The sequence below is a fragment of the Sarcophilus harrisii genome, chromosome 2 (assembly GCF_902635505.1).
Source record: "Sarcophilus harrisii chromosome 2, mSarHar1.11, whole genome shotgun sequence".
NCBI lineage: Eukaryota > Metazoa > Chordata > Mammalia > Dasyuromorphia > Dasyuridae > Sarcophilus > Sarcophilus harrisii.
This window is the reverse complement of record NC_045427.1, coordinates 198,808,488-198,822,342: the sequence shown is the minus strand read 5'-3', so window position 1 is coordinate 198,822,342 and position 13,855 is coordinate 198,808,488. Positions and strand designations below refer to the sequence as shown.

Below are 13,855 nucleotides of genomic sequence, written 5' to 3'. Positions count from 1 at the left end.
CATAAGAAATGACAAAAGAGATATGTTTAGAGAAATGTTGGAAAAACTGTATGTACTAATGCAGAGTGATCTGAGCTGAATCAGGAAAATAATTTATGCAGTAATGATGTTGTTGTTTGTCCTTCATTCAGAAACAGAACTAATGGCATTAGGAAGGTGATGTCATGACTTGCAAATAAACTGGATTTAAGGAAGGGAAGGGTGTACAAGGTCACCAGCTTCACTCTTTCCTCTGGAGCCATCTAGGTCCAATGGCGAGATATTGATCAAGACCATTATAGATGGCTCAGGATGCAGCTGGGGAGACCTTGGCCTTTTTAAGCTAAGGTCTTTCCCAGGTCTCACTTAGATTGAGGCAACTGCCCACTGAATGATTAAGGGTAGGTATAAAAAAAGAGACAAAGAAGGACCTCTTTTACCTAGTCAAAAAACTAAATCAATGTAGGAGGAGAAGATCCTCTGGGTTTCTGGCCAATACAAAAACAAGTGCTATGTATTACATTCCCTTTGAACAATCAGAACACAAACAATGACCAAGTGAGGTTTATTTTAGGAATTATTGTTGGACAGTCAATGAGAGCCAGAGTCATTTGGGTTTAAGGCATAGTCCTCAAAAAGAAAATCTAGGCTATAAACCCCAATATATTTTGCAAGGTTTCAGTAACCAAAATTTATATTCCTTTGGGCAGATCACCTATAGGTAAGGGTATGATTCCTTATGTGGACAGAGGAAGAGGACAGAAGGAAGGAAAGGAGGAAGGAAGGAAGGGAGGGAGGGAGGGAGAAAAGAAGGAAGGAAAGGAGGAAGGAAGGAAAGGAGGGAGGGAGGAAAGAAGGAAGGAAAGAAGGAAAGGAGGGAGGGAGGGAAGAAGAGAGGGAGAGGGAGAAAAGGAGGGAGGGAGGGAGGAAGAGAGAGGGAGAGAAGGAAAGGAGAGAGGGAGGGAAAGAAGGAGGAAAGGAGAAAGGAAGGGAGGGAAAGAGGGAAGGGAAGAAGAGAGGGAGGGAGGGAGAGAAAGAAGGAGGGAGAGAGGGAAGGAGGGAAAGAAGGAGGGAGAGAGGGAAGGAGGGAAAGAAGGAGGGAGAGAGGGAAGGAGGGAAAGAAGGAGGGAGAGAGGAAGTAACAATATTTCATTCATAGACTTAAAAAATTAATACAATGATTATGGTTCTAGAAGACTAATGATGAATCATGCTACTCAGCTCCTTATAAAGAAGCAATGGATTCAATACTCTAAATGAGAACTGAGAATCTGTTTTGCTTGACTGTACATTTTTTATTAGAGCTTTCTTTTCTTTTCAGCTGAAGGGATGGGATGAAAAAGAAAAATGCCTATTAAGTGAAAAATAAAATAAAGTAAAAACATAAAAGAAATTATATGGTTGCCATTTTTCTTGTTTTTGTGATTATTCAAAGAATTAGCTTATCATTAACTCATTCTAATCACTGAACAAGATCTTTATGATGCACCCAAAATCTAATTAACAGTATAGTAACTCACATTTATATAACATTTTGTTAATTAAATCAATGTCTACCAATAATACATGAATGATTTGTATCTACTCCAATTCAAGATTCAACTCAAGTGTTGTGTTCTACCTCTCACGTTTCCTGTCTTCCTTCTATTATTGTTAACTACTGAAATAACTTTGTAGTGTTTTGCATTTAGTGATATATTATACCCTGATCCCTGTATAATGTAAGATATTTGAGAGTAGAGTTCTGTTTATCTTTGTGTACCCAGTGCTTATCAGTTTCTTGCATGTAGTAGGCACTCAATAAATGCTTAATGAATTGAGTTTACTTGAAACAAATAATCAGGGATACATAAAAACTTTTTAAGGAATTCAGAATAATGAAGAACAATCAAGTTCCATGTCTCAGAGAATACTTCCCAAAAGGCATACCAGCCAAATTTTCAAGTTTGGAGGAAGGAGCTACTCAGATTTTACATCATTTAATAGAATGACAAAGAAATGGATAAAAATGACACAATGACATCTTTAAAAGAGCAGAAAGAATGTGACTGGGTCCTATGAGACCTTGGACAAATCATTTTAAACATCTTTATCCCTGAGTTTTCTCATTTTATCAGGAAAATGAGGGCACTAGATAGCCTCAGAAGGAGCTTCCAGCTCTCTCTCTATCTGTAATCCAATTATCTACAAAATGAGGTTAGAATGGATGACCTCTAAGGTCTCTTCTAACTTTAAATCTATAAATCATGATCAACCATTATTCCAAGTACCTTCATAATCACTAAAGTACTCTAAAATGAACATGATGCTTGCTGTAGAGCAGACATGAAAAAAGCAGAGTGTTCTGTTGAGTCTGATATTTTATTCATTAAAACACTTCACACTTTTCATAGACAGCATCCAGTAGCTACAGAAGCACTTATGGTTACCCTGAAAGAGTTACCAAGATACTGAAGCTATTCCATGATGATATGTGTGGTATAATGTTAGAGCTAATGATGTCCTGCTCAATCTAGTATCCATAATTAATGCATATCTGCATATTAAGGCATTATCACTATCCCTATTTTATAGATGAAGGATCTGCAGCAGTGATTTCCCAAAGTCATAAATGTTAACAAGAACAGTGCCATGACTAACATATTCTTAACGTTGATTTATAATCTTACATTCTTAACCAAATTATACTATTGTTACAAAGAAGACACTGCCTCCTCCCAGACATAAAATTTGGATTGTTATTCAATCTTTTTTCAGTTATATCCGACTCTTCATAACCCTTCTTGGGGTTTTCTTGGCAAAGATATTTGCAGAGATTTCCCATTTCCTTCTCCAGCTCATTTTTCAGGTGAGGAAAACTAAGGCAAATAGGATTAAGTGACTTGCTCAGGATCACACAACTGATAAGTCTGAGGCCAGATTTGAACTCAGGAAGATGAGTCTTCCTGACTTCACACCCAGCACTCTATCCATTGTACCAGTTAGCTGACTTAAAAATTTGGATTAGCAATGCATGAAAACAAGGATTTTAAAGCAGATGAAAATATAGCAGATAATTTTGATGTCTAGTAACATGATTCATCTTACAAGTTATTTCATGATTTACTTTTTAAAATATTGATGATAAACAAAATACCAAAGAAATAAACAAAGAAAACAAAATAACAAAACAACTAATAATATATCTAATATTTAAAGCAAGATTAAATTCAAAATTGCTGTCTGCTTTTGAAACCTGGAAAAATGATACAAGGGTGATGTTTAGTTAAGATGTATCTGGAACATTTTTTTTTCAAGGATACACAGATATATTGAGGTTCAACATATGCATTATTATTAATAATAATTATAAGAGTAAAAAAATACTTACCACTAGGTTCTTCTTATTATAGCCACCCTTCAACTTACAAAAACTGAACTTACATATTTTTCATGTACATCAACAGTCAATTTAACATAACTTTAGTGAGAAGGGGGATGTTGCTGCATTTTACCATCTCCCTGGTATGCATTTTCTCATAGACACATATTAAAAGGTAAGGGACAGAAGAACAGCTCAATTATAATTCTAGCTCACAAAAGTCTTTTCTAAGTGCTAAAGTAAATAAAACAGAAGTGAATTTGTTTTTTTAAATGTTCTTTTCATGAAACAGAGGAAATAGAATTTGAGTGCCCTCAAGCTACTAAAATTAAAAAGAAAGACCTTCAAAACTATATTATATTCTTTTTAAAGAGAATTTATAGGAAAACATGAATGAAAGTAGCATTTCTGTACTTTTTAAAAATAGAAGTGACAAATATTCTGGATGTGAAACATTGAATGAATTTTCAGACAAGTTGTTACTTGTTGTTACTGTATTGTTAATTTTACTTAAACTATTTTATTTTGTTACAAGAGCCCTCTCACAGAAAGGTAATAAGCTGTAAATGTTTGCAAGGTAAAAAACAAATTCATTAGTAAAATTAAGTGGGAAAGAGGATAAGATAAAAAAGAACAGAGTATTTTTCAGTAGGAGTACCCATACAATGAAACTATGAAACTACCCTTGCAGTTGAAACAAAATTAGGAACAAAGGAGAAAGAGCAAACAAGGAAGAAAAAGAAGTGGGGGAAAAAGAAAGTGGGATTGAGAACTCCAGATCTCACCAGGAGATCAAAGGAGGGGGAAAAAAAAGAAGAGGAAGAGGAAGAGGAAGAGGACTACTCCATCAAGTAGTGATGGGAGATAGGTTAATTCAAAGAGGAAATATAAATTAATTGCAGTTATATTACTAGTTTATAGATAGGCTTTTATGGGCTAGTTATATGTTTAATGACTATACATGATATTGTTCATAATGGAAAATGTGTTTTAAAGTGAAAATAACAAACTGACAAATGAACTTTTAGAGCACTTATTTGTAAACTGAATGGTTCTTATATTTTAAACTGAAATAAATGATGGATGATTAGAAAAATTCTGCATGCTACTATCCATGAAGGATAAACAATCAATATAATTTGTAGCTTTAAAAATCTCAGTTTAGAAACTTATTCTTAAGTGATATGCTGGTGTGCCCTCATTATTAAAATTTTCTGACCCCACCAGGAACCTGGACGTATAATATATGGTCTTACCAAACATCCCATTTTGTACTAGATAGAGATTACTTGCCAAAGCTATTAAAAACATGTACCTACAAATAGCAAGTATGATCATTTACCAAAAATGGATCAGCATGGCAACTAGAAGGTAAACATGATATTAATAAAATTTACACTTAACTTGGTACAGAGGTCAATAGGAAATTATCTCTTCTCAAAAACCAACTTGTATTTGAGGGACCAATGTCTATAAAGTATAGAGCTTCTGTGTTGCCAAGATGTATTTGTAAGCAGGGAGCACACCATGGTTTCTTTTCTCACAAATTATTGTTTGCCATAAATCCAGGGGTGATCAACTAGGATTCACAAAGACAGGGAGAACAAAGGCCTACCTCTTCACCATTACCATGTTTTTCAGACCCTCACTACATCAAAAAGTACTGGGGAAGTCAGGGCAACAGTGGTGCTTTCTTGGGGGGGGGGGTGCATCAGAGGGAAGAAAGAGAAGAGAAAAGGAAGCAGAGTAAGTAATATAATCAGACACTCTGCTCTCCCTCTCTCCCAACACATCATTGTCACCTGGTCCTGGAGAAAGCACTATTTTGAGAGAAACAGAAATAAGAATGAAGCTTGGGCTCCAATTATACATATTTATAGTGGCACCTTTAAATAATATGTAAAACATCTTCATTACTTTCATAATTTCTTTATAAAGATGACTTTTTTTACAAGTCAAGTAAAATCAAAAAGTACTGTGCCAAGCACAGTACCAGGAGCTAGAGATAAAATGAAAAACAAAAAACATTCCCTTGTCATCAAGAAGTTCACAGTCTAATGAGGGAGACAGAATGTAAACAACTAGGTACAAACAAGATACATAAAAAATAAATTAAATATCATCTGAAAGGGAAGGCAGTAGCATTAAGGGGGATCAGGAAAGACTTCTTTTTACAAAGTAGGATTTCAAATGGGATTTGAAGAGAAGTCAGGAAACAAGTATAGGAGAGAAACGGTGAATAAAAATTCCCAGAATCAGAAGATGGAGGATCTTGTGTGAGGAACAGCAAGGAGACAATGTCAATGGATCACAGAGTATTTGGGAGGGAGAAAGGTATAAGAAAACTGGAAAGGTTGGAGAGGGCCAGGTTATGAAAGCTTTGAATATCAAACATAGAATTATATATTTGATTCTGAAGGTTATAAGTACAAAAATATACCTCAGATATTTAATTAGGGTGTGTTTTAAAGAAAGAAATTAAATGTAAAAGACAGTTAAAGCTAAATAAGTCAAATGAGTAAAATATGTTTTATGCAACGGATCATAGGATCATAAAAGAGTTAGAATGACATACAGATGCCTCAAGTCCAACTGTTTCATTTTACTTATGGGTAAACTGAGGTCTACAAAAGTAAAATGACTTGCCCAACGTTATAAAGATGTAAGTGTCAAAAGTGAGCATTAAACTCATGTCTTCTAATTCCAGAGGCAGTGCTATTCTTCCCACTGAATCAGATTGTCTCCCCCAATGTTGGGAAATGCTGCAAAAATACAAGTAACTTTAAAGTCATTGAATAGAACATATATTAAAAGCATAATTAACAGACTGCAAAATAGGAGATTCTGAGGGATGAGAGGAAAATAAAGAAAGCTTACTGTGAATGCATCTGTTGAGAGATTCCTACTGAAGTCTTCGGTTTCAGAGTCAAGGTCATTTGAGCCACAGGGCTGACTCTCTGTGCAATCTCCATTTTCTGAGATGAAGAATGCTGCATAGCCTGCTCTGGGATGATCCATGAAGAAGGCCCAGGGCCCTGACTGCCAGAGGTAGAAATGGAAGGAGAGTCTTGTACAATTGTATTCTCACAGGCCTTGCCTTTTGTCCCTGGTTTGCATACGCACAGCTGAGGTCGCAGACACATACCTCCATTTTGGCACTGTGGGATGCAGTTTGCTGTAAAAAGAAATTTAAAGGCATACCTTTAAAGTAAATTGATATATCATCAACCTTCCCTAAGTTTCTGGAATAGGGGAATAATCCCTAAGAGTATAATGTAAAACATATGTAGAAATAAAAGTATTTAAAAACCCAACATCATGTTAGTATCAAACTCCTCTTTTGACTTGATTTAGTCTACTTTTTTTTGGCAAGGCAATTGGGGTTAAGTGATTTGCCCAGGGTCACAGAGGTAGTATTAAGTATCTGAGGCTGAATTTGAACTCAAATTCTTTTGACTTTAGATACTCTATCCACGATACCACTTAGCTGCCATTTAGTACACTTTCAGATTTTTTTTTCTCATGAAAAATTTATTCTATAATTACAAAAACTTAGATTAAAACCTTGGAAATCATTTAATCTAGTCTTTTAAATTTAAATGTGGAAAATTATATCCCAAAGATCTGCCCAAAACTTACCCAACAGTCACTAAAAGAACTAGCATTTAAAATTCATGCCCCCTGATTACCAGTATAGAGATATTTCTATTATTTCTGAAATGGTGCTGAATTTGGAATCAGAAGATCTAAGTTCAAATTCTGAATACTGCTCCCCATTTTGCTTAACTTTAGACCTCATTGGGCAAATTGCTTAACTTTAGACTCCATTCTGCTCAAATAAAAATAAGAGGACTAGATGAGAGATAATCTCTAAGGCCCCTTCCATTCCAAATTTATGCTGTGACATCATCACAAAGTCCAAGAGAAAGTATTTCAGACATCAAAATTCATTTTACAATCAAATTGTAATATTTTTTGAATGTGATGACAAAATGAAGACCAGTACTAAGACAAGACATGAAAAGATATGGCAAATATGGATTTCTATTATTTTTCCAGGTTTCCAGGTGGCATTGTTTTAAATGACCATGTGGAGCTAGAGAGGTGACTAAAATATAAAATCTTGTAATAAGCTCAAGATATGATCAGCTCAGTCTTGTATTAAAGAAGAAACTCTGGCTTCTTAGTCCTAACCCCACCTCAGAGGCCCATAAATTTCACAATAAAAGAACTCAGTCTTTTAACTCAGACCTAGTCTCAAAACAAGCATAAGCTAGACTGAATTGTAAAACACGGTGAGCTTCCTTCAGCAAGATCATTTTTAATGCGGAGTCAGGTGGCTGAGATGTAGAACAAAAACAACAAACATTTATTGTTGTGATTGTTCATCTTTCATTCTCAAAGAGGACCAATGACATCGTGAGGACAATGATTTGCCCAAGAATTGGTGAGGCAGAGGTGCTCAAAGTCACAGTCTCCTCTCTTTCTTGCTTTTCCACTTTGCAAAGCGTTTTCTCTCTCTCTCTCTCTCTCTCTCTCTCTCTCTCTCTCTCTCTCTCTCTCTCCATATATATGGAGAGAGAGAGAATATATATATATATATATATATATATATATATATATATATATATTCATTTGATGCCCACAACTGTATAATAAATGCTAGCATTAGCTCCATTTTGCAAATGACGAAATACTGAAGTGCAACCTGCCAGCTAGTAAGCATTGGAGACAGAAATTAAATTTAATCTTTCTGGTTCCACATCCCATGTTCTATTCACTACTCCATCAAGCTGTAATGGAGAAGTACTGTTCTAACCCAAAGATTCTCTTTAAAGAGAGTGGCATTGTTATTATTATTATATTATTTATATTATTATTTATAAATAAATTTATTATTTATATTATTATTATTACTATTATTATAATAAATTGCCTCACTTTCTAATAACAAGATGCCAAATATGTACCATACGAAGTGATAGGAGATTGCACGTAAATGATGAGACAACAGAACACTAAAACATCATAGGCTATTTAGAAACTGAAAATAATGGGGATTATCAACAGAAGATGAGAGTGTTAGGGGGTAGAGGTCAGGATTCTTATCTAAAAACCCTACTGTTGCATAGCATAAACCTGCTGGATTATCTGCTATTTTCCTGTCTATACCTCAATAGTACTTATTTTAAGACTTAAGAACTAAGACTCCCATGACTACAGGGTAAAGAGGAAACCTACAACACGCAAGAAGGGTCAGTCTCTAGCAATGAAAATAGTTTTCATGTCTTGTGCCATAAAAACAGGATGAGATTTTATGTTTTCAATTACAAATGCATTTTAGTTTAACATCTGAGAATGATTTCCTCACCCTTTCCTTCCTAAGGTGTACCACTAACATCTTATGATCCAGCAGGAAACCTGCACCAGGCAACTTGTAAAACTGATTGTATATTAGAAAGCCCTGGAATCATAAAATGCCATTTGGAGATTATTTTTATCCTGTTTGTTTGTAAATGGAATATTTCCTGGAACACATAAATTTCAACACACTAATTAAAAGTATTTGATTAAAAGTTACACATTTATGAGATAATAGTAGTAAGGTGTTACAGCAGATAAAATTCATCCTCAGACCTTTACTAGTTGCATGAAATTGAGCAAGTCCTTTAACCTATGTTTGTCTCAGCTTCCTCATTTATAAAATGGGAATAATAATAACAACTACTTCTCAGGGTTGTTGTGAGGAATAAATAGCATATGTACAGTGCTTTGCAATGGTACAATCCCCTCATTTTACAGATAAGGAGACAAGCTTTAGAAAAATGAAGTAATGTTCCTGAGGGCATACAAGGAATGCCATGAATCTGGCATTTGAAACTAGATTGTCTGACTGTAAATTAGTGTTCTTTCTACTGCACTTGCAAAAAAAAAATGTAATTAAAAACTTTTCAATTGAACTGATCTGATAATATAATTATAGAAATGAGAATGCAAAGGAAGCCAGAAAACATCTCATCTAAACCCCTCATTTTTTTTGACTTGCCCAAGGTTATCACATTAGTAGAACCAAGATTTGAACCCAAGTACACGCAGAATTCAAATCCAAAATCCTGGCTATGTCATCTCTATTTTCTAAAGGAAAAATCTATGTTCATATGCTATTATGTATATGTTCTTCAGATCCTATATTTCCTCAATGAAGCCTTCCCTGTTAGGATATAGAACAAGAAAGAACCTTAGTAAAAGTCTAATCTAATCCCTACATTTTACCAATGAGGAAATTGAAGTCCTAATGTTATGAGATGACTTACCCAAATTCACATAGTTAATAAATAGAGAAGATATTCAAATCCAGGATGTTTACTTCCAAATGTAATGCTCATATCCCTATACCATGTGGTACCATTGCTGTTTATTTGGTATTTTTAATGTACTTACATTTAGTTATCCATCAGTACTATCACAATGTTAAAGAGACAGCATGGAAGAGTTTCAAGCACGTTGGTTAGACTCCTCATGAAAAACTTATGTGAAAACAGGGACAAGAGAAACAGGATGGGTAGGTAAAGAAAAGTTGCAATCTGTTTCACTGGTGGAAATACCTACTACTCTGCCCAAAAGAATGAAAATTTTAATCACTGAAATCTCTCAAGGAACTTGTGGTTCAGGGGCTAGAATTATTTCTTAAGGACATTGCTTTAAAAGACCCAAATCATTCTGGCTCTTATAGATAGGCCAATGATATAATTCAAGACAAGACCTCTTTGGTTTTGTTTGGGCTCTGATTACTCAGCCTGAATGTAAATAGCAATTGTTACTATTTTGGTCAGAAATCCTGAGGATCTTCCTCTCCCAAACTGATTTAGTTTTTTGACTAGATAAAAGAGGCCGTTCTTTGCCTATTTTCTAACTTGCCCTTAATCACTGAATGGGCAATTGCCTATGTCAAAATGAGACCTGTTTTAAGACCTTAGTTTAAAAATCCAAGGTCTCCCACTGCATCTGGGACCATCTCCAATTATCCAGATATATATCTTGCCATTTGACCCAGATGGCTCAAGAGAAGTACATGACTCTGCAGAGCCCACCCTCACTTATGTCCAATTCACTTGAATATCATGATATCACCTCTCTGATGTCATGGTTTTCTTGGAGAATGAAGGACAAAACAACCACAATAACAATTTACATAAACAAAATATCAGAGCCAGTTGGGCATATTAGAATTTCTATGCATTATGTCTTCCTCCTTTCCCACTATAAACTGCAAGTTTCTTTAACTAAAGATGTATAGGAATATGCTTTAGCAGAATCCCTCGCTCACAGGAAGTAGGTAATAAATATGCTTGATTACTTGATAGATTTATTCCCAATAGCATCTAGCTCAGTGAAGTGTATATAACAGATGCCCAACAAATCTTTACTTATTGATATAAAAAAAAAAAGTTAGAACCATGTGACCTTATCTCTGCTTCTTTCATGGGGCCTAGGGGCAACTATAAAGGAAACATGCGTACCAATAAAAATCTTCTGACATGTACACCTCATAAAAATGTATTTAATGAGATTATTCACTTCATTTCTGGAAATGGTTTATACACTAACAGTAAAATTAAACAGTGCCCAATACTTCCAAAGGCTGTTTATCTACCGAATTTGGTAGATATTCCTTTAGATACTATTGTAAAAGTCCTGGTTCATGCTCTGCTATGTCATGCCAAAATCCATGGTGAGAAATAGGTTACTTTTAGACTTAGTTAGATCCAAGAATCACTTTCAAAAGCCCAAGAAGAGAATGTGTTTTAAAAAAAAGCTTTTTGAAGAATTCTGAATATCTAGACTGACAAGCTGAAAGAAAATGGTCCAAAACAGAAGTTCTCTGGTGATGGATTCAAGATGTAAAATGAGCTGTACATTTTTAGACATGGACAATTGAGGAAATGGATAGTTTTTGCTTAATTAAGTATATGCTCCAAGGATCTTGTTTTCTTTTTTTTTTCCTCTTCAAGAAGAAGTGAGAGGGAGATAGCACTCATCCACTAAAAAAAAAAGTAAGAAAATGAAACAAATAAGTAAATAACTTCGAAGTTCTCAAAGGTCATAGGAACAACAAATTATAGGGCTTACATCTGTAATGGACCTGAAAGGTGATCTAAAGCAAAACTCCTCACATGTTATCGATAAGGAAATTAAGGCCCAGAGAAAGTAAATAACTTGCTTAAAGTTACCACAAAGGTGATCTTGTAAGTAACAGAGAGAGCATTCAAATCTGAGTCCAGTTCTGTCTGATTCCAAAATCAATTCTTTTTCTATTATATTCAGGCTGCTTTCACATTCTACATTCCTCAGCCATAATAATAAAGATAACATGAAAACAAAATAAATCCTCCCTCCATAAAAGAGTGAGTAACAATATAATTTTTTATTTATGATATAATTTTTGGAGCCCTATATTAGTAGAGGGAGTTTCCTCTCAGGGGGGTCCCTATGCCAACAAGAGAGATAAACAAAGAGACAGAGACAGAAACAGAAACACAGAGACAGAAAAAGAACAGAGATCAACAGATAGCTAAATGTGCAAATACACACATATAGATAGATCTTTAGGTTTCTTCAACATTTCAACATCCTACTCCATTCTGACAAACAAGATCTTGACATTTTTTACCCATCATATGATAACATTTTTAGATGAGCAAATTTTGTGCCAAAGTCCAGAGAAAAGAATTCATTCTTAGGCTCTAGTACTTTAATTTAAAAAAAAAAATAAATCCTTTGTTATATTTTAAATGCTGTAGCATTACCAGACCAACAATATCACTGTGCTACTTGGCCTCATAACTAAACAAGTTACAGCATGCCTATTATATGTGTCCTGGGGAGAAATGTGAGTCTCACTGTGTTTTATGTGAGCAGAGACAGCAGGTGAGAAACTGCTTTGCTGTATCTTCACAGCAATTCCCAGCTGCCCTTTGAAGTTATTCAGTAACCCTGAGTGCTATCTGATCACAAAAAAACATAGCATGAAATCACATTATTTTAAAATATTTTAATATCTGGTCTGTCTGTAGTCCAAAAAATAAATAAATACTTCTATAAAAAGTCTTGGACTTAACTTCCTCCAAGAAGTCTGAATGGCTGAAGCACTGCTACTGAAGTCCCATATTTCTCCAAAACAGTGGAAAAATAAAATAAATGATGCATTGCATGGTAGTGAATTTTCTAGGAAATGGAAACAATTTTTAACCATTTTAGATACATCCTTCTTAAATGTATATATGTATCTACATATATATGTGTGTATATATATTACATATATATATAATATATACACTTCCCTTCTTATGCAGAGGACAATGAATCTACTATTCCATTAAATTCATAATTATATTTTGTTCAGTCATTTCCCAATCATTGGCCACACAGACTCTGTCTAGTTTTTAGTATTATGAATAATTAGTACAAGTTTTACAATTCTCATTGTACAGATAAGAAAGAATCAGAAAAGAATAACCTATGAGACTACAATTCCTTTCAATTATGGTCTAATGGAAATTCTCCAGGAAGACAAATTTAAAATAGTAAGGTCTCCTTGCAACAGTAATACATAATATTGCAAATAAAAGAATATATGAATAGCAAACACAAATGAATAATCTTTTTATTTTTATTCTTTTCAAATAATATATTATTATAATTATTAATAATAATAGCTTATAGTTATATGATACTTTAAAATTTGAGGAGCACTTTATATATAATACCTCTTTCAAAAAACATAGAAATTCCACAATTTCTGTTCAAATAGAAACTAGAATACTTAGTGGAGATATTTTTTAGAAGGGACATTCTAATTGAAAGGTTAAGTAAATGATCCTCCAAGGTCCCTCCCAGCTCTGGGATTCCAAGATTCTAATCTTGCCTTTTCCTGATGACTCAGAAGCATCATTATAAACATTCATGGACAGAAACATTGTTCAGTGTTTTCTGGTTTCCACATCTCCTCTTTCAATGGAAATTGTCATATGTTCTTGTGTCTGCCCCAAAGAGTCTTTCTCCTGATCTTGTTCCCAATCTTGTTTCTTAGTCCTGATTGAGTTTGCTGCTTCTAATCCCTTATGGTTCAGACTTATTAAGGAATATCAGATCAACAGGCTTATTAAAAACATCTATTTCGTGTGAGGGTCTCAAGAATACTGTGACAGATATTTCAGTTATTTAGCAGTAATTTTCACCTTACTTTTATAGCCAAAGAGCTTGAGTTATAAGAAGTCTGATCTTTCTTTGCAAGAGAGGTATTCCTATATGACTTCATTTAAATTAACTATTGTTTGGGATAAAACATGCTCCTATCTATATTACTAATAAAAATATAATGATACTTTTAGAGCCCTGTTTATGGTATAATTTAATTAACTCATACAATATATAATGAAAAAAATAGTAAATAACCTTTCTGTTTCTAATTTCAAAAGAAAAATAGCTCATATAATTCATCTCCTCATGATAAAC

The 13,855-nt window shown here is 34.2% G+C and overlaps 1 protein-coding gene across 5 annotated transcripts in view; it reads right to left on the bottom strand.

The window, feature by feature from the left end:
• Nucleotides 1–13,855, bottom strand: part of LTBP1 (latent transforming growth factor beta binding protein 1) — a 421,971-nt gene that overhangs the window by 358,069 nt on the left and 50,047 nt on the right. For all 5 annotated transcript variants that reach the window (XM_031951251.1, XM_031951252.1, XM_031951253.1 and 2 more), the window contains exon 3: nucleotides 6,218–6,515. In XM_031951251.1, coding sequence (XP_031807111.1) covers nucleotides 6,218–6,515 — 298 coding nt within the window. The remainder of the gene's footprint in view (nucleotides 1–6,217; nucleotides 6,516–13,855) is intronic.